Raw genomic sequence first — 19,380 nt, 5'->3', positions numbered from 1 at the left:
AGGCTCTCAGCAGGGCTGGGATCTGCTTCACACCAATCATGACTACACAGCTCCCTGCTCAGAACCGACTTGCACCCTGCCAGCTCAAGTCTGTGAGCAGCAAAAACTTGTGTCTGCCTGCAAAAGGACAGTTAGACATCGAGTAAGGAGCTGAAAGAATCTGCAAGTCAATCTGAAGAGAGGCAGGAGATTTTTTTTTTCTCTGCATGTGGCACCAATGCATGAAAATTCTGCAGATGATCAAAGATGGTTATTAAGGTCTAATGGCTAATAGTGTTATGTCAGTTCTCTCGCAGGATCAGAATTTAAATGGAAGAAAGCCAAGAACTACTTACGAATTGCTTTCATTCATGCATGTGTTATCTGTTCCAGGGAAAGCAAGCATTGAAGCAACTAAAGCATCTGTGGTTTCATTAAAATTCCTAAGATTTAACAAAGAAAAAAGAAAACAGGAAAATGTTCAAGGTACTTCCACTACCACTGGGCAGAGGAAAGCTGTGTCTGAATGAAACAGGATTTAAGATGTTAAATAAATTATTATTTGTTGTGCTAGCCCTGCAAATCACCTAAGTACATGCAGTACATGAGGACAGTCACACAGGTTTAAAAGGGCTGTTCATCACTTACAGCTGCACAGCCACTCCAGCAATTTGCTGCCTCTAGATCTAAACAACATACTGATGAACTTTTGGACAATCAAGATTCTCTTTCCATGGAAAAAGCATCTACTGCAATTTTCAGGCACTACTTCCAGTCTCATCTCAATCAGCTCTCTCGTCTGTGATGTCCATTTGGTTTTGGTCATTCAGGAAGATGCTTCTCACTTCTGACCCAGCCCTCTAGCAATGATCCATCAGTAGAAGCAAAGAACATTGGGAACAGAGGACTCAGACATGCAGTTCTGGCTCATACCCCCATCTAGCAGGACTGAAGTAGAAAGGTGTGAGCAGTCCTGGGAAAGAACATCTAAGAGCAGATATACTTGCTTTAGAGCTAAATTCTATACGTCTGATTTAAAACTGCGAACCACTGGAGAAAGACAGCAGTTCACATCATGAAATCAGAATGATACAAGAATATAATCATTTTGGTAACAGGATTTTTAAGCACAATGAAATAATTCAGTGATGACATCTTAATTACACTAAAAAAGCACACGTCCTTCAAATTGACTGTGTGCCTTGGACTAGTGGGGCCTGAGCATGAAAGTATGTCCTGCGCCGACAGAGAAGAGGGCTGGAGGACTCCAATGGGAAATGCAAAGAATATCCCCAACGTATTTCACAGTTAATTCCAGCTGAGAGGTTGTTTTTCTAAAGCTTTCTGATTGCTGGTCTGAGCCAAGTCATCTCCCCCAGAGATCCCTTAGAAACAGGATTTCTACATGTTATCTGCATAACGTAATTACACAGATAATGTAGCTACGTGTTATCTGCGTAACATAACTACACAGATAACGTAGCTACATGCTATCTTTGTAACATAACTACACAAATAACGTAACTACATGTTATCCCTGTAACACTTTTCCACTGCATGTGCTTAGAAAGAATCCTGATGGTAAAACTGGCTCTTTACAAACAAAATGGATTTAAGAACCACAAAGAACACCACTCACCCAAAGAAGTCTGCCTGGTCGGATGTGCCGTACAGAGAGGGGGAAAGACTCAGTTCAGGATATTCAGTTTCCTTAGTTCTCAGTGTCCCAAGTCCCATCGCAGCCATCACAAAGAGGACTGGGAGGATGACCTGAGCAATGAAGCCTCTGACATCGCGCCGGGTATGGTGGAATCTTTTAATGAACAAAGCTGATGTCCTCTTAAGCAGCAACGGCAAACCATGCAGGCTTTTTGATCTAATCAGGAGCTGATCTGGGGACAAAAGAAGAATGCATTTTGTCATAGATCAGTATTTGTGAAATGCAGGGAATTGATAGTTATAGAACCCTGGGAGTATATTTAGCTTCCTGCACTCCTCTACAGATGGTAAATCAAAACCACTAAGTTGGAACTTTTGCAAGACTCAGGCTTGGGACAGGACTCAGACTTCGGTTCCTGAGTCATAAGCTCATGTAACACCAGTGTTTTTGCTTAACCTCAAATGTGTACATGCAGTGAATTCATTTTGAGATCTTGCAAGAGGAATACGGGCTTCCAGATGCATCAAGTGATCTACATCCTACTTACCCAGCTGCAACTTACAGGGGAAACGTATTAATCTTTTATGTTTGCAAACGGAAAATTTTCATAATTTAGAAAGCGTGTCCTCAGACAAATCTATAAGAAAATTAATCCTTAAATAAGAAAACAAGGCACATAAACCAGTTGATCTTTTGCATGGATGGGGCTGTGGTACACTAAAGTAGAGCCTAATCCTGTGCATCCTATTCCTCTTTATGAAATAATAACCTATAGAATACAACATGAAGCAAATCCTTTTCAGTGCTCTCGTTAGAGGTACACAAAACGCTTCTCTATGCATATGAGTTACTGTTCACAGTAACATTTACAGTGCAGGTCAGCTCTGAGAAGCAAGTACACAAATACCACTGTGCTCTCCCTTGGCTGCCTCCCTAACTATAAATGCTATATTTGTAAGTACAAATAAAATTTCTGCTCTGAGAAAGCATTTCAACAGGTATTTGCTCATTTTTGGGCTGTGCCACCTTTTTCAGCTTTCAAACCCTCAGAGACACCAGTGTACCTCTCTTCTGAGCAGGAATTCATCCCACTCTCTGGCCCTTTGAACTGTTTTACCATACTGCAACAGTTGGGACACAGCAAAAAGTAGCATGGATCCAGCTCAGAGCTGTGCTGCTTTTGCAACAGGCTAAGGGTTTCCACAACGTTTCTCTCCAGTTCTACTAGTTATGTAGAAATAATCCTCTACATCAGTTACAGCAATTACTTTCAGAGGTATACATTTGCTCTTTCACCCACACGCTGTGTTTGATTAGATTAAAACCTGGATCAGTTTAAAGGACGGCGGATGCAAACAAAACCACTCTGTAATTTATTCTGTGATTCAGACTATTCCAAACTAGTGGATCTGAACAACTGTTGAGCACTGTACTTCTAGTGATTTATTGAGCTTGTGATTCCTGGTTGGGTGAAATGTGGTTTTCAACAAAGAAAGAAGATGGGGAGACCAAATCAGTCTATCTGTCACTGTTTGCATCTGTGACAAATCTGGAATAAAACCTGGAGGTAATGTAGTACCATCTCTTTCTGTGAAGGTGTCCGTGCTCACAGACATTTCGTCACTGCCAATTTGACCACTTGCTCCAGGCAGCTGTTGGGGCAGTTCAGTATCTTCTTGCTGATCCTTCACTAGCTCTTTTGTCAGATTGAGAAACACCTATGGAGCAAGAAAATATAAAGGAAAATTGGTCCAAATGACTCCATTTACCAAAACAATAATCACAATGCACTCTCCTACTTTGCAGCTGTAGTTGGTGCAGCAATTGTGAATTACAACCTTCTTTCTGTTCCCTTTGTGCTCTGTGAGAGAAATTCACTTTTTTTCCAGTACAAAATTGTTGTTGTCCAGCTTCTTGTTGCCTACTGTCTCTCTTCTGCTGCAGCAGTGGAAACTTAAACCTTTGCAGTTGCCCCCTGGACTTGCTTTCTCCTAAAAACCTGTGACTACTGAGTAGGCGTAAATGAAGCTGCATTTAAGCTCAGGCCCTACATAAATCTGCTCCTCCCACACCCACACAGTGAGCAGCGCACAGACGGCTCTCCCTGCATGGCACCAGTGAAGAAAAAAGGAGGGCTGTTTCCCTGGGATATTTTCCCCTCCGGCCTCTGACAATCCTGGCTGCCTCCATGCTGGGACTGTGCACAGTCATGGCACCCAAGCTGCACGTGGTACATGCTGTATAATTCATTCTCACTGCCTTAGGAAAACACCTTAAAAGCAAGCAAGAATTTCTGAGCAGAAAGGCAACAGTCTCCCTTCCTCCTTTCTGCAAGACAAGGGTCATCACTGCTCATCATTTACTTTTTGTTTCTGATGCAACTAAATGTTTGTGTTTATTAGATCAGAGATTTCCCATGGGAAGGAAGGTGCCTGTGTTACTCCATGATGCACGAGGTGACTCACTTGTGCAATACAGCCTCTATGCTGAAGTTCAGCATTTAGATGGTTTGCTAATCCCCCGCTGATGACTGTATCTGTAGACAAATCCACATTCATGGGGACCAGGAAAATGGTTCAAGAAAAAACACCCCACTGCCCCCTCTCCTTAGTCTATCTCCAGAATCTAACTTTCTGGGTGAAATATCAAAAAGGTGATAGCAAGGTGAGAGAGTGGTGCACTTTGTGCATTAGTATATGTACAGATTTATGAATACATCTACACACTCACATGTTCGTAAGTATAACACAGTGATCAGCCAAACTACTTCTTCCCCTGCCTGCCACTCCTACATGCAAAACATGCCACCATCTAGCCCAGAAGGCAGAGCTAACGTTTCACTACATCGAACCCTGAGTTTATACCTCTTCCACGGTTGTGTTTGAAATCCCGTAGCAACCAAGGTGGAGATCACTCAAGCTGGTATCAAGGGCTCTGAGAAGCGCCTGGTAGGCCCCTGAGACTGTGGACTTGAAGGGAGGAAGCACGTACATGAGCTCTCCACCAATATCCTCCTTGAGATAAGCCTCTGGGAGGTGGGACTGGATCAAGGTAGTCACTGCTGTGGTGTCACACTCTTCCACCATATTCTGAAAGAGGAAAACACTCTGCGGTCACTGAGAGGGCTGTGAGGTCAAACCTTCTAGTGCAGGATTTAGCTCAAATTCTATCCCAGACCACCATCGGTAGGTGATCTCAGTCCAGGTATGCAACATTTCAAGGTAAATATCAAAAGGAGATGAAAGGGGGTTTCTGGTCCTTGAAGAGGGAGGTCTGGCAGTGTGCTCACCTTGGTCCACTCGAGACCTTGCCTGGTCTCAGAACAGAGGAAAATCCTAGCCACAAGAGGATTTTTAGGTGTCATCATCACAAGATGACACCTGAACTTGGCTGCCAGCACAAATACACTCTTTTCCTGGTGAAAAACAGGGCTCGCACATGGGTCTTTTTTCATTTTCTTCATCTATATTGCCAGCAATTTGGAAAAGGGGCTGATCTCTTATGGTATCTGCACATGACTCTGTGTGCTGGGGCTACCAACAGCACTGCAGTAAATGCTGTCAAGAGCAGAGTTCCCCTCTCCTTGTAAGCAGAACGTTTTGCCTCAGGCCAGATACTATTGATGGACTCTTCCTATCTGCTTTATTTCTCTGAACTCTAGAATTCACACCCTGCACCCGCCCTTGCCTTTAATCCTCAAGGAGACCCTGTTCTTCTTCAACAAAGCAGAGCATTGACATTCCTGTTCTCCAAGGGCCACCACAGAGGCTGGTCCAGTGACCCTGCTGGAGAGCCTCCCTCTGCTTCAAGGGAAGCACAGGCCACACCACACCTTCTATTAGCATCTCTCACCAAGAAACAGCATGCTCACATCCAGATCCTCAGTAGTTCTTCGGTACCACTACTGTCCTTGGATCTGCCACTCAGCTCCTGCATCCCTGCTGGCCCCTCTCAGCCAGGAAGCTGCTGCGAGCCCTAGCTCAGCTCCATGCAGGTTTGCAAATAGGAGAAACTCTGCCTCTGCCCCCAGAAGTGCCTGCAGTGGTGACTGCGTTCATGGGACACGAAAGGGAGCTAAGGCCCAGCAGGGGACGGAGGATAAAAAGGACTGCATTGTGCACCTGGGATACAGGAGGCTTGGGTTCAGACTTCTGCCTTGTCTGTTAGAGCTTTAAGGTTTTGTGTAGAGGGGCTGAAGCTAAGACTCCTGTGTTCAGGGGAAGCCTCCATATAGGCTGTCTTTCTCAAGGAAACTTATTTATAAAAAACCCCATGTGAATTCCAGCATGGGACAGGCAGAGCGAGCTGGAGAGCAGTGTGCACTGTAACCCAGGTATCTCAGTGGATGAGGTATAAGAACAAATGATCTTACTGGCAGCCCAAGGAAACAGTCCAGCATATTCTTGAACATGTGTGGCCAAACCCAAGAGTTTCAACCCAAAACACATCCCACTTTCACCTGGGCATAAAGTGATTGAATAAAAAAGTTATTCCATGAAAGTGAAATTATACTGGAATAACCATTCCAGTGCAGACATCCACGACTGAGATGAACCTTCTTCAGCATGCTTCAGTTCTGTGGGACACTATGACGTGCCTCCTTTCTTCCTGCCATACAACCGATTCAGTTTCCCACCCAAATTTTGGACCAGCTCAGACACAAACCTTCTTTTTTGTGAGCGTCAGGTGGTATCCGTCGCCAAACGTGTCCTTGAGGTAGAATGGTGAACCACAACATTTGAGCCCTCCCTGCTCTAGGAAGGCAATTCGGTCACTCAGAACTTCTGCTTCATCCAAGTGATGTGTTGACAGAATGATGGTTCTGCCTGGAAAACAGAAAGCTGATGTCAGCCACCACAGAACAAACACATGCAATTACGTGAGACAAGTGAAAGCTATGCTGAATGAGGGGACACAGAGTATCAGGTGAAAACAGACTGCAGGGGATTTTTGTAACTATTAGCGAAAGTATATGAAAGGCAACATTAAAGAGAAGCCGAAAGTTACTATATTGTAAATTGTGTATTATGGGGAAGTTACTTTTCAGATGACACTGTGAATTTACAGCAACCAGCCAAGATGTACCCAGAGGGCCTGCAAAATCCCAGTGTCCCACAATTCATTCTCTGTGGTCTCCAAAACCCACAGTTCAAAGCCCCTGATACTATATTTGCAAAAGTGACCCAAATCACCTTTGCCACACTGGAGAGTATCTCATCTGATCATGATACCTTTTTTATTCTTGGAGATAATTTCCCAAATACTTCTCCGAGAGCACGGATCCACTCCTGTGCTTGGTTCATCTAGTATCACCACCCTTGATCCACCCAGGAGAGCGATAGCTATAGATAACTTCCTCTTCATCCCCCCGGAGAGGGAGCCGGCTAGCTTGTGACGATGGCTGTACAGTCCTGTCTCCTTCAAAGTCCTTGAAAACAAAGGAAAAACAGCCCCCAAAGGTTGTCCTTCAGGCACCTTTTAAAAGCATGGAAACTGAAAATACTCAAAACCCCCGTAACTGCAAATGAAAAACTGCTCAAGTATGGACTGCTCTACTGAATGGTCACAGTGCAGGGAGATGATTCACCCTGTAGCTCAGTCACTGGGATTTTAATTTAAAACATTTTTTAGGATGTTTTCAAAGTTTCCATCTGACAAGTCAAGGTTAAAGGCTCAACCTCATCAACTGAGAACACCAAGATCCAAATTCCCTGGGATGTTCTGTCTGCTTCACTTCTCTGCAGAACCAATAAAGCCAACATCATCTTTCTGACTGGTTGATTAAATCTCTTTCTGGGGAAAATTGTAAAGCAGCAAGGACTAGACCCTTAGGCCTAAAAATTCATCTCCAAAGAATTGCCACAGAAGCCTGTAAACCCCCTGGAGAAGACACATTGTTTTCTTACAGCCACAGATATCAATAAATTCCTCTGGTCATTATTTGAACTCTATGCTGGATCAGCAACGGTCCTCAAAACCATTAATCTGAGCTTTGCAGTGGCAATGGCACTACCACACAATAATTTTGACAGCCCTCTCTCCCTTCTCCAGCCCTGCTATTTTTGTACCTTTTCACTTCTTGGTAGAGCTCCTGTTTACTCCAGTGAGGGACTTTGATGTACCCATAAAGCAGCAGGTGTTCCTTTGTGGTGAGGTAGTTAAAGAGCACGTTGTGCTGCATACACACACCCATATTCTTCCTGATAACTTCCTGGTCTGTCCTGATGTCTTTGCCATACACAAAGATAGTACCCGATGATGTAGGGAACAACCCAGTCAAAATAGATCTGAAAGGGAAAAATGAACAGAAAAGGAAGTTAGAAACAGGAGAAAGCCTTTTTTTTTTTTTTTTTTTTTTTAACATGGTCCTGTACCTATCATCACTTTCAGTGTTTCCTTACACCACTATCACGCTTCTTCCAGCCCAAGACCACTGACCACTGCTTCTTCTGCTGTCTAACCATGCTTTGGCAGAGCAGGGGCCAATTCACATCAAAGGACATCCTCACACCCCTCTGCGGCAATGCGAGAGCAAGTACCAAGCTGACACGCTGAACTCTGGCTACTTTTCACATGTACATTTATCTTCTTCAGCCTTCCTCTCCCCAAGTGAGACCATTGCATGTCTGTCCCATACATCAATATTCATGAATGCCCTTGACTTCCAATTTAATCACTGGGAATTCATATAATGCAGTTACTCTTCATTCTTTGAGGTTTGTCTGCAGTATGCAGACAGCCTTATATTGCTAACCACAACAGAGATTGAAAACCACATCTTCATCTTACTAACCACATCAGAGCATGGAAACCTGATTTCACTGCCATTATTAAGAAATGGAAGAGGATTTCCAGACGAGACACTTCCCAGTGGGCAGCACTTTCATCTAGTTCAAGCAAATAATTACCTGCCTAGCAATACTCAACAGACTTGAGTCAAACACTGTCTGCTCAGAATAACTACTTGCACATTATAGGTCATTTTTGGTGCTGTCCTGCAGGGACTAAAGGGAGAAGACACATCTCAGACTGCCCTTCACCCTCCCACAGCCTCTCTCTCTCCTGGGACTTTTAACCATCATGAAAAAGGAAAGAAGTAACTTGTGAACTTACTCAGGATTTGAAGCCTGCATTAAGTTTCAAGAAGCCTTTACAGTTTTCTGCATATCACCTTTGCCTACACTTTGCAAACAGGATAGGAGATGAATTGATAATAAACTGAGATGCAGTACAGATCTGTCTTATTGTTTTTGGCTCTTCTAAGGCTTCTATTTATCAGCTTAATGTTGCTTTCAGAGTGATGCATGTATATATCAGTGGAGAAATCAAGTTCTACAGGTCTGTTTATAGTGCTGTTATCTAACAACTCAAATAATAATTTATAAATGGAAAGGCTGAAAGGCCAATGTATTAACTCGCTGCCATTCCAGCCTAGCCAACATGAGTTTGTACAGCTGAAGTGTACCTTTATTACACCTTCTTGCTAATACCACGTCAGCTTTGGTGTGTGCGCAAGCTACCCACAACTTTCAGAACAACCTAACCCTAGGCACCAAAGCATCATGGAACAAAACACTAAAACAGTTGCTGTGCTGTGTATTACAGGTATCCAACCAGATTTAAAAGCATATTACTGAGCAGAAAAGTAGATGGACTGCTGAGGTCATCCATGAACAAGATAAAGCTACAAGAGAAATCTGGCTTAATGAAGTACCTTATTCAGTCTCCCAACACTGCACAGCCCCACTCACTCTCTCCTTCACCCACTCATGCCCCACAATATAAAAAGAGCAGCTTTAAAGGGTACACACATGGTTGTAGTTTTCCCAGCTCCGTTGTGTCCCAGCAGGGAAGTGATATTCCCTTCATAGAAGTTGAGGCTGAGGTTGTTCACTGCAGCTTTGGATCCATAAACTTTTGTTATGCCACGGAGGGAGACTCCCAAGGTGAGATCAGTGGGCTCTGGTTCGAGGTGAGGCGGGGGGGCACCTTTGACACCAAAGGGAATGGTGTTACAGTTACAGTTACTGCACTGCAGCAGGTGTTTGTGCTACTTTTTTCACCTCAGAGATAAGCAGAGCTTTTAAAAACAAAATACAGCAAAAGTAGGTGCCTTTCAGCTAGGAACACAGAAAACATTTCACAGGATCTGTATAATTTTGAGCTCTCTGGGATTTTTCCTTTTTACTTCTGCAGCTTTTAATAACTCCTGACAATAAGCATTAATCACTTTTGAAAAGGTCTCATATTTAGATGTTTTGGAGCACCTAACTTAATTTATACAAAGCAAGCACAGAAAATCAGAAGGCATACAGCAAAACGACCGAGTTATTTTCAGTTAGGTAAAATCAGCGAGTTTTTATGTGTGATCTCAGAATATTTTACAGGCTAAATATTTAAAGAGAAGAACAAAGAAGCACACATCCCTTTTGCCAAGTAGAAACTTGTACTTTCTTGCCAAAAAAAAAGTGCATTTCTACACAGAGCATTGTAGACTGAGGTATATGCATCTAAGGTAACTGCCCAGCTACAACACACACAATACACATGTGAAAATCAGTACTGGATTTCCACACCAAATAGGATAATTATAGTATAATTTAAAAGCCAAATCTCCTTTCACGTAAGTAACAGCTTCTAATTTTTCCTGTGCTACAAAATAAGGATCAATAGAGAGAGGTGCTTTCTACTTATGGTGTCCCTTTACAAAATTGGCTTTGTTTACCTAAAATGTGAGTATTGCTACCCCAGCTAGCATTTACATACATATCTTATTGTTGAGGGTGGCTTCTTTCCTCAACATCAGCCTGGTGAAGAGAAGGCCTCCTCGTTTGTCATTCCAGAAGGGGAGGTAACTGTTATATTCGAACCAGTAAGATGGAAGCAATGGGAAATACCAGGGAGCAGCCATGCCGTATCTACCTGCAAGGAGAAAAGGAATCTCATCCAGGTATCTGTTTCTGAAAAAGTGTCACTACTGGGGTGCACTCAAAATAGCAAAAATAAACTCCACAGAGATCTCCCCCCTCGTGTACTAGACACAGATATTTTCATACAATGAAAGTTCACCTGATTGACACAATAGGAAGCATTCACTAATTTGTTATTCTGAGTAACTCCATAGCTGGAGGGCAGGAGTACTTTACATCTTCCACTGGGTAGATTTCCGTATGCCAGTGGACTGCTTCATTAGGTGGGGAAGAAAAGCAAAAGACAAATGTACTGGCTCTTGCCCAAGGCAGGAATTACTTTTTGAAATCAAATGATATAAGTAACACAACATAAAATCACTCAACTGACAAATGCAGGCTAACATGTTCTGTTCTCGTTTTCACCCTCCAGCCCACAAACATATCCTCGCATGTCCTTGGCTTCAGCTTCTCCAGGAGAACCATGTCATAAGCAGAGGAACCCTAATTCTCCCTTGCTCTGCTCTGTCTCAGTTTCATTAATACTCTCAGACATCCACATCTTTAGTCTAGAAACAGAGATATCCTCTGTGTGTAGACTTATTGCCTGAACCATGGAATCAGCCAGTGTTGTGTTCATTGTTTTCAAAAAGAGATGGCGCAGCACCAGCCTCAATGCTGTGTCTTCTTACCTGGGAAAACATTCCTTATATACCATCCCAGGATGAAGTAAATGAGAGAGTCTATTAGAATGAGCCAGCACATCCAGCCAAAGGAAGTGTTGTCTCCAATCATTGGGGACTTATACATGTTGTCCCACTGCAGACCTGCAGGAAGGGATTTAGAAATATGAACAGAATCCATATTAGTTAATGCAATGTTATGATCACGGGAGCTCACAGCCTAGTTTTGTCTACAATGAACATACCTATGCCCTGTGATTCATATCGAGCAATGTATTGACTTGCATAACTGAATGCAGTCGGAGACAACAGACTCTGTGGAATAAACAAAATTGAAAACAGAGAACTTAGGAAGTAGTCTCAAAGAGAAATCAAGTCAGTCAACCAGTCAGGTACCACATTGGCTTGGTCCAGTAGCCAGAAAAAAGAGCAGGTTGTGTTTTTTCCCAGCAGTCGCAAAGAGCACTGCACCAGACTTACAACTTCTTCTAATGTCTCCTTAGAGCCTGCCTTTCTTTTGCTTCTGCACCCAGGACCCAACTTCCTCCCTCGTAAGGGGCTTTATTTGAGGCTTTTGAAATACAGCAGTGGTTGAGAATTACCTGCCATGTGGTTAATAATTTTACCACTTGCATTAACAGATGTCCTTTCCTGAATCCGGTGACTCAAAGAAAACAAGTCTGGCTTCTGGAACCTAATACCTACCTATTTCTACCCTTGGTAGGAAACAAAGCTTTACATCTATTTCCATAGCTAGGAATCTGAGAAACATTAAACTAAAGGATGAGCAGAGCCAGCAATAAGCAGAGCCAGCCCTCCTTCACAGCCCTGCTACCTGAACTCCTTACTGAGACAGACTCATTTTCCACAGTGGTTGAAAGGAACCCCATTCTGCTTTGCAGTTTGAAAGGGCAAAGCACATAGCTCAAACTACGCTGATTCATCTGGCAGTGAGAACTCACTAAAATTCTACAGGTAGTGCTTTCAGTTACGGGACACAACTACTTCCAAGTCTCCCTCAAACAGGCCATGGCCAACCCTCCTGCCATGCTGTCATACTGTTACCACCCACTGATGCAATTTAGAATGGCACCCAACTCACGTACATTTGTGACACAAGCTATAATAAGAGCTGAAGTTTATCGAAGGTGCGTGTCTACTTCCACACATATGTTCCCTGTTATTGAAAAACAGAACTTACCAGTAGGCTCTTCACAGAGAAGCTCAAATGGTTCTCTATGACGAGCAACACGATGAAGGGGAAGAAGGTGAGGATGTACACAAGGCTGCCCACCAAGGCTGCGATGTTGGTGTTATTGAAGAAGACACTGATGAAGTAGCTCATTGCTATGATGGACAGGCTGTAGTCCATAAGGTACAGGAACAGGAGCACTGTGTTTGTTTTGGGAAGGATGTCACCCACTTTTAGAACAATGATGAGGAAGGTGACAGTAATTAGAAGGAAGATGGCACACTCTATGAACCAGGCGATGAAATGGCTGCTGGCATTAACACCCATCATTTTCATGTACTACAGAGAGAAAGGTGAAAAAAAAAGAATCACAAATGACAACTGTTTATTAAGAGATATTTCTGCTGATATTGAACTGTTTCTTTTTTCAGCTTCTGGACAGAGAATGCAACCAAGCCATGCTCTTTCATACTTTGGCATACTGCATGCTGATAACCAGGGAGAAAGCATGCACTCATTTCTGGAACGCCCTAGGTTTGCAAAACAGTCTATTGCAAACGAACAGCACAGACAGGATCTGCAAGTGTGAAGCATCACAGCCCGCAGGCTCCAAAGCTGCTTCTGGCCTTAAATTTGTGACTTTCTTAAAGTGTTATTTTTGAAAATATATGCTAATTGATCCAGTGTCTTGAGTGTAAAAGCTCTTAAGTATCTTTGAAACAAAACCATTTCCCACACAGCCCCAAGACAACAAATAACAGCTAAATTACAATGGTTATAAGGAAGCAGTATTAATTTGTATTAGCTAATGACCAAGTCCACTTTTATAAACCTGTAGATTTGTATTGATAAATCCAAAAGAAACTACAGGTGCTTGTCTTCTTGTAGATTATTACCTAAAAAGATTACTGACACCTTGGTTCTTAGAGACAGTGAAACTGGGTTCCCTAGAGTAAGGGGCTGTCAGCTAGCCACAGGGGTTCACTCATTTTCAATCTCATCACAGTTCATAGAGTGCCCTTTCTTGGAATTGTTTTTGGTGAATCAGTATTTGTTTCCATGGTATCGGATAAAAAACAAATCTGCTCAAGCTTTTGTTGCTTGCTGAAGCTTAGTTTTACAAAAGTTCTTTGCTGCTCATCTCTGTTGATGGTGTTCACACTGAAAACCTGAGTTAATTTAATAAATTCCCTATGTCTCAGTGTCATTTATTTTCCAATAGACAACCTGAATGAAGAACTTCATTTCAGAGGAGCTGATGTAATATGTAGCACCTTCTGAAATATTAAGTATAATAACTTCAAGGATAGGAAATAAGTCACTTTTCATGTCTTTGTCCCCAATAGGCATGACTCAAAGTCAATTTTTAGAGAGCTTTAAATCTTCAGAAAACTTGTAATTTTCTGAGGTCCCCATGTTTCCAGTGATCAGAACTGCAAAGCACTATTCTCACCACTTGAAGGACAAACGCCCTGCATTTCTATGGTTTTGAGCTTGGTTACAATGTCAGAATTCAAACATTGCAGGTCAAACAATAGGTATTTGGAATATTATTTTCCTTAATGCTTGTTTTGCTCCATTTAATATTGCACATGAGACATACTACCCACTAATAAGGAAAATCTGTTTATAATTTTGCATGCCCCAGAAAGTTTCACCGTACCTCATAAAGCCTCAGATCTTTCTCTTGAACAAGTGTTTTAACAAAATCAGCTATAAACAGCACCCAGGCAGCCATCAGAGCAAATGGAAGAGAGTAGGTCACGCTGGTTAAGAACCTGTAAAAGGCAAATGCAGGCTTTAGCTGAATACAAAATGTTCTGGGGATTAAGGCTTTATGCACAATATATTTTTCAGAATAATACTTTGGCACAGGAAAAGACATGCTTATATTTCAAAACGTAGAGTGTAATTAATAATTACAAAAAAGGCTATTTTGCCATTGCATCAGATTTTCTATTCATGAAACTCCTGACTGTTCAAAATCTTTCTTTCTTTTTTTAAATTACCGAGGAATTTACAGATGCATTCTCAGATGTTTTGCTAAGGAGCACCCCTGGCAGAAGCAGGAACTGCCCTGGGCAGTGGCATCTCCTGGCTCTATGATGGCGTGCATCCCATTTTGAAACATCACAGCAGCCAGCCATAATTCTCAGTTCTGTTAATAGATACCGTGGCCAAATTTTGTTATCACACCATATTTCCTGGTGCCACAGTGGATATAGATGCCACCCCTCAGTTTCTGGCCTATTACCCCATGGGACAGGTATTGCAGATCCAGGTCTACAACATGGGCTTCACAATTCTTGCCTCCTCACTTCAGTTAAAACCTTCCTCTTGTGCCAAATGTGCACAGAAAAAAGACACCAATGGCCAACACTAAACTTGCCTTTTGTGATGGAAAGCAAGTTTTTATAGCAGGAGATTCTCTTCATTGTATCTAGAGCGCTTATGCTTTCCTCCCTCATTTCTAAATCTGTCTTTTTATAAAAAAATAATCAGTGTTATGCCAGGGAAAAGTTTAACATACAACAACAAATTAATACGATTACATTTGTTTTTAATTTTTTTTACCTGTGAGGCTGAAAATTGCCCTTGAACTAGCACCTTCAGGAAATGCTTCCATGCAAACGAAGCCATTTTTATAAAGAACAATGAAAAGGCATTTCAGGAGCTCTACTAGTTCTTTGGTTTTGGTTTGCTTTTTGTTTGGGTTTTTTGTTTGGTTTTTTTGTTGTTTTTTGTTGTTTTTTTTTTTTTTTTTTCTGGGGGGGGTGTTGCTACCATCTTGTGCATGATCTCTAAGCTGTTAAAAATTCAACATTTCCCATCACCTTCTGTGTAATGTTATAGATATTCCCTTCTTTTCCCTACAGGATGGTAACTATGCAATAACAATTGATAAACAGTCATTTTACAATGACTTCTACCGGATGCAAATCCAAAGCCTTTAGGCATTTTAATAATTGAGCAAACTCACGTCCCTCTGAACCTGGGGCGGGGAAGGAAACCCAAAGGCAAGTGGTTTTCTCAGCAGCCCAAGAACAAGACAAGGAGCAGATAGCACTGTAGTAAATGCCTCCAGCAGCCAGTTAATTACTGTACAAAACTATCTCACAGCAATAATCCACGTGTTTGCTGCAAGAAGTTGACACTTGGTTTGAATGCTTGCTGCCTGTGTACCTGCAGGCACTTTGCATGCTGCTACCTTGAGAAGAGATTACAGGCGTCCAGCTTTCTTAAGTGACAGGCTAACACAGGAGATTAATGGGTCTGCTGTAGCTCCTATAGCTATAGCTCCCATAGCTAAATCTCCCAGATGATCTTGTAACTCATGCAGTAGACACACAGGCTTTTCAACAGAATGAGCTCCCAGGTCTAGTCTGTACTGTTGGTCCATGGGAGACCCTCATGTCAGGGTGCAGCGACCATCCGACCTACCAATACTATTATGCTGAACATCCTTCACTGCTTTCTGATGGACACTGAAATCCCTTCCCTGTGTGTTTTCCAGTCAGTTTGGCCACCAGCTGTGGTCAGGGTAATAACTCTGAGGAAGTACCATGTTGCCAGCTTTCCAACACAGACCAAAATTGCCTTGCCAGAGGGGCAGGTCCTCAGCTGTGAGAGATACGCTTCTCTCTATTGCCTTTGGCAGCGATGCAGTTTATACTAGCTGCAGATCTGGCTCAAGATGAGTAGAAAGGAAGATGATCCAAAACTTTTTGATCAGCTTCACCATTCAAAACTTATTCCGGTCCACACACAGTCCAAACTGCATTGCTCTGTATAACAGGCTGTTAACCCTGGCAACTCAGCGCATCAAAAACGTCTCTGTCCTCCCTCATTATTGCAGAGATGAATGGTACAATTTCATCCTCCCTCTTATCCTTCTTAAAGCCATCTGAGAGGCACCTGTATTGAGAACTATTCACTACACTCTGAACATTAGCTAAAATCACTGGAATGAATAACAAATACCACAGCTGGATAGCAATTGCTAGGAACAAAGCTCATAAACCTAGGGGCTCTTAATTTGCCCAATACATAATTTTTTTAAGTTCTGCTGCATTGTTTGCATGTAAACACCTGCAGAAAAGCCAACACTCGTATTTAATCCAAGGCCTGCCAACCCCAGTCTCATTTCCACCACGTGTAGTAAACCAGGGACAGCGAATTTTACCTCCTGTAAAACCTATAGTTACCATGACAATTCAGGTACATACAGAGCACTGACAACAAAAGATTAGGCAAACTCAACATAGACCATTTATACTAAAGTCAAAAATTCCCTCTTTTGTTCAGACCTGTGGAAAAAAAAAGCCTCGCTACAAAATGAAATTATTTCTATGCTATGTGGCCATGGTATTAAGGAGACCAGTGCAGCTGGTGAACTCCACCAGTCAGACGAGATGAGCTCACACAAAGCGTAAAGGCAAAAGCCACACAAACTTACATATCCTTGTTGTAGCAGGGGTAAGGCATGGCCTGGACTTGAACAGCTATTTCCTCTGGATTCTTGCCAGTCTGTAATTCAATAATGGCTCTTTCAATGCTGTCCTGGACATAAATAAACGCCCGGCTGTAAATCTGGCTCTGGGAGGTGGAATTGTGCGGGCCCACTGTCCAGATGCGCTCCCTTATTCTGTTGGTGGTTTGTGTGATCCTGCTGCTCATGCGGATGGTGTAGTTCAGCACAGGAGGGAGGGCCAAGTCCCCGTAAACCGAGCGTCCAGGGCTGCTATGGCTTGAAGGCAGCTTGAAAATGATACCTTGGAAAAGAAAGGGAAAAGGCTTTCCTTCAGAACCGACAGCACAGGAGCAGTGCACAGGCACATAGGAATGCCTCATTTTTATTTTCTACATTACAGTCCACCATTTCATTTCTTTGCTGCACAAATAATGCTGATGGGTAGGCTGCTTCTTGAGGGTCTAGAAGTGGAAACTGTACATCACTGCAGCTACTCGGACTTTCAAATGTGACCAATGATTCTGGTGCAAAATACACCCCCAGAGCCTTTAAATCTTTTCCCACTGAGCATTCAAAACCCAAACGCTCTCAATGTAACCTGTATTTGGAATAATCTTGTTGTTAACACGGGCTGTCAGATATCTGTTAGGTATGTCACTCAGCACACGCACCTCTCATGAACATGCCCAAAGTTACTCTATCAATAGAGCTCATATAGCGATGCTGTGACATAAAAACCTCAGGAATGTGGTGGTGAAAACTGTTCATGACCTACACACATATTTTTGTGCCCACACAAATTCCTGTAAAGTTGAGATGTTTAAGAATATAAAAACTTTGCAAGTTCCTGTTAGGAAATGGCATGCTGTGGATACAATTTGACAGACAGGACTTTGGTTCCTTTAAAATGTCTATTTGGGTAGAGGCAATACCACAGCAGTTTTTCTCTCCAGAATATTCTTCCTGATTATTCCATATATAAAGCATATGATGGAATGGAGGACAAATGTGGAAGAAAACTGCTTTCATGGGAAAAGACAAATATTATCAGGGTCTGAAGTTCCAAGAAAAGAAAAAGTTTCTATCTACCACTCAATTATGAGGTATAAAACCAAACAGGTCACAGGACTTACAAGTAAATCTTAATTGAGGAGTTATTTGGCATTCTTTAAAAATTAAGACACATTTCTAGCTTTCAAATTAGTATAAATTCCTAGTCTCTAGTCCCTCCTTCCCCTCTCTGTGGTTTGAACTGAAGCTGCAATCCAATCCCACAAATGTGAAAAGTGTGACTGAGAAGACCCAATGTAGCATCGCAGCATCTGGCTGGAACATCTCAAGAGCTTTATGACACTCTAATAAATTGAACTGTCTCATATTTGGACTCAGTGACCTTAAAGGTCTTTTCCAACCTAAATGATTCTATGATTCTACAATATCTTTCTTAATTAAGGCATCTTTTCCCACAGGGGCCTGAAAGAAGGCAGCTGTCATGAAGATCTCCTAAAGGCAGTGAAAATTCATTCCATCTGAGAATTAACCAAGAGTAAATACCAGTTAACCAAAATCTTTCTACACAGATAGCAGAGGTGTAAGAGAAGAGGAGGTATAAAAAGGAGTGTAAAAGTGCCATGAGGAGGTATCTGTGTGCAGGTCCTACACACACTGCTCAAAATCCATTGTTTGGTGGGAGCTGTGACTGCAACAGTTGCCAGTGGAAAGCCAAACTTCTTACAGGGGACTCCCACCCTGCACCAGGCTAACATTAATTTACAGGGGGATTTGAGACTGCCACATACTTGCAAATAGCTCGTTCTTCAGAAAGAGCTCTTTAGCCACCATTTCCATTTCCTCCAAGTTTCTGACTGCCTGAATGCGGTTAAATGAGACACAGGAGGACACATTTACAGCAAGGGTAGCGAGTGTATTCAGCTGATCGACAATGTCAGCGTTGTTCTGTAATTCCAGCCGAATATCATCTGAAAAAAACCCACAAAGAAAACCAGTAGCATCGCTACACACAGCAAAAAATCCACCACATCATTCTGTATTAGACTAACAATGACACCAGAAAGGAAGAAAAAACCCATCATACTAAACATTAAGTGTAAAATACATTTCTGCACTTAGCAGTGCACTGAAGGCATGTTGTTGACCCAATTTTTATGTTAATCATTTGTAATATGCTCGTGAGTTTGCCTTTGGGAGAATGCCAGCAATGGGATGTGACAGTCATCCCAAATCAGAAGTTGCTACTATCCTGCTGAGGTTTTAGACTCACATACGATGCTCACCATTCATTCCACATCTTATGGGTTTTGATGTAATCAACTTGTCTGTTGAGCTGCTCTGTCTCCGGGGAGAATGCGCTTTATCCAAGCACATCAAGGGAAAGTTATGTCTGTTATGCTGACATGTGTGCTAAACCTGATAATGCAGTTTAATAAAGATGCTGCTGTTTCCTGGCCATTTTAAAAGGTGACTGC

At 42.4% G+C, this 19,380-nt stretch overlaps 1 protein-coding gene across 1 annotated transcript in view; it reads right to left on the bottom strand.

The window, feature by feature from the left end:
- The window catches only part of ABCA12 (ATP binding cassette subfamily A member 12), a 124,798-nt gene that overhangs the window by 34,076 nt on the left and 71,342 nt on the right, over positions 1 to 19,380 (bottom strand). Inside the window, exons 22-36 of the mRNA XM_080399895.1 lie at positions 18,694 to 18,873; positions 16,880 to 17,195; positions 14,087 to 14,201; positions 12,433 to 12,762; positions 11,477 to 11,546; positions 11,241 to 11,375; positions 10,406 to 10,561; positions 9,451 to 9,628; positions 7,708 to 7,926; positions 6,871 to 7,067; positions 6,305 to 6,465; positions 4,504 to 4,728; positions 3,219 to 3,357; positions 1,619 to 1,871; positions 336 to 422 (exon numbers count right to left, since the gene is read on the bottom strand). Of these exons, the coding sequence (XP_080256021.1) occupies positions 336 to 422; positions 1,619 to 1,871; positions 3,219 to 3,357; positions 4,504 to 4,728; positions 6,305 to 6,465; positions 6,871 to 7,067; positions 7,708 to 7,926; positions 9,451 to 9,628; positions 10,406 to 10,561; positions 11,241 to 11,375; positions 11,477 to 11,546; positions 12,433 to 12,762; positions 14,087 to 14,201; positions 16,880 to 17,195; positions 18,694 to 18,873 (2,761 nt within the window). The remainder of the gene's footprint in view (positions 1 to 335; positions 423 to 1,618; positions 1,872 to 3,218; positions 3,358 to 4,503; positions 4,729 to 6,304; positions 6,466 to 6,870; positions 7,068 to 7,707; positions 7,927 to 9,450; positions 9,629 to 10,405; positions 10,562 to 11,240; positions 11,376 to 11,476; positions 11,547 to 12,432; positions 12,763 to 14,086; positions 14,202 to 16,879; positions 17,196 to 18,693; positions 18,874 to 19,380) is intronic.

The sequence above is a fragment of the Falco punctatus genome, assembly GCF_963210335.1.
Source record: "Falco punctatus genome assembly, chromosome: 8".
In the NCBI taxonomy this organism is placed as follows: domain Eukaryota; kingdom Metazoa; phylum Chordata; class Aves; order Falconiformes; family Falconidae; genus Falco; species Falco punctatus.
Note: the sequence above shows the minus strand (reverse complement) of the source record. Positions and strands in the feature narration are given on the sequence as shown.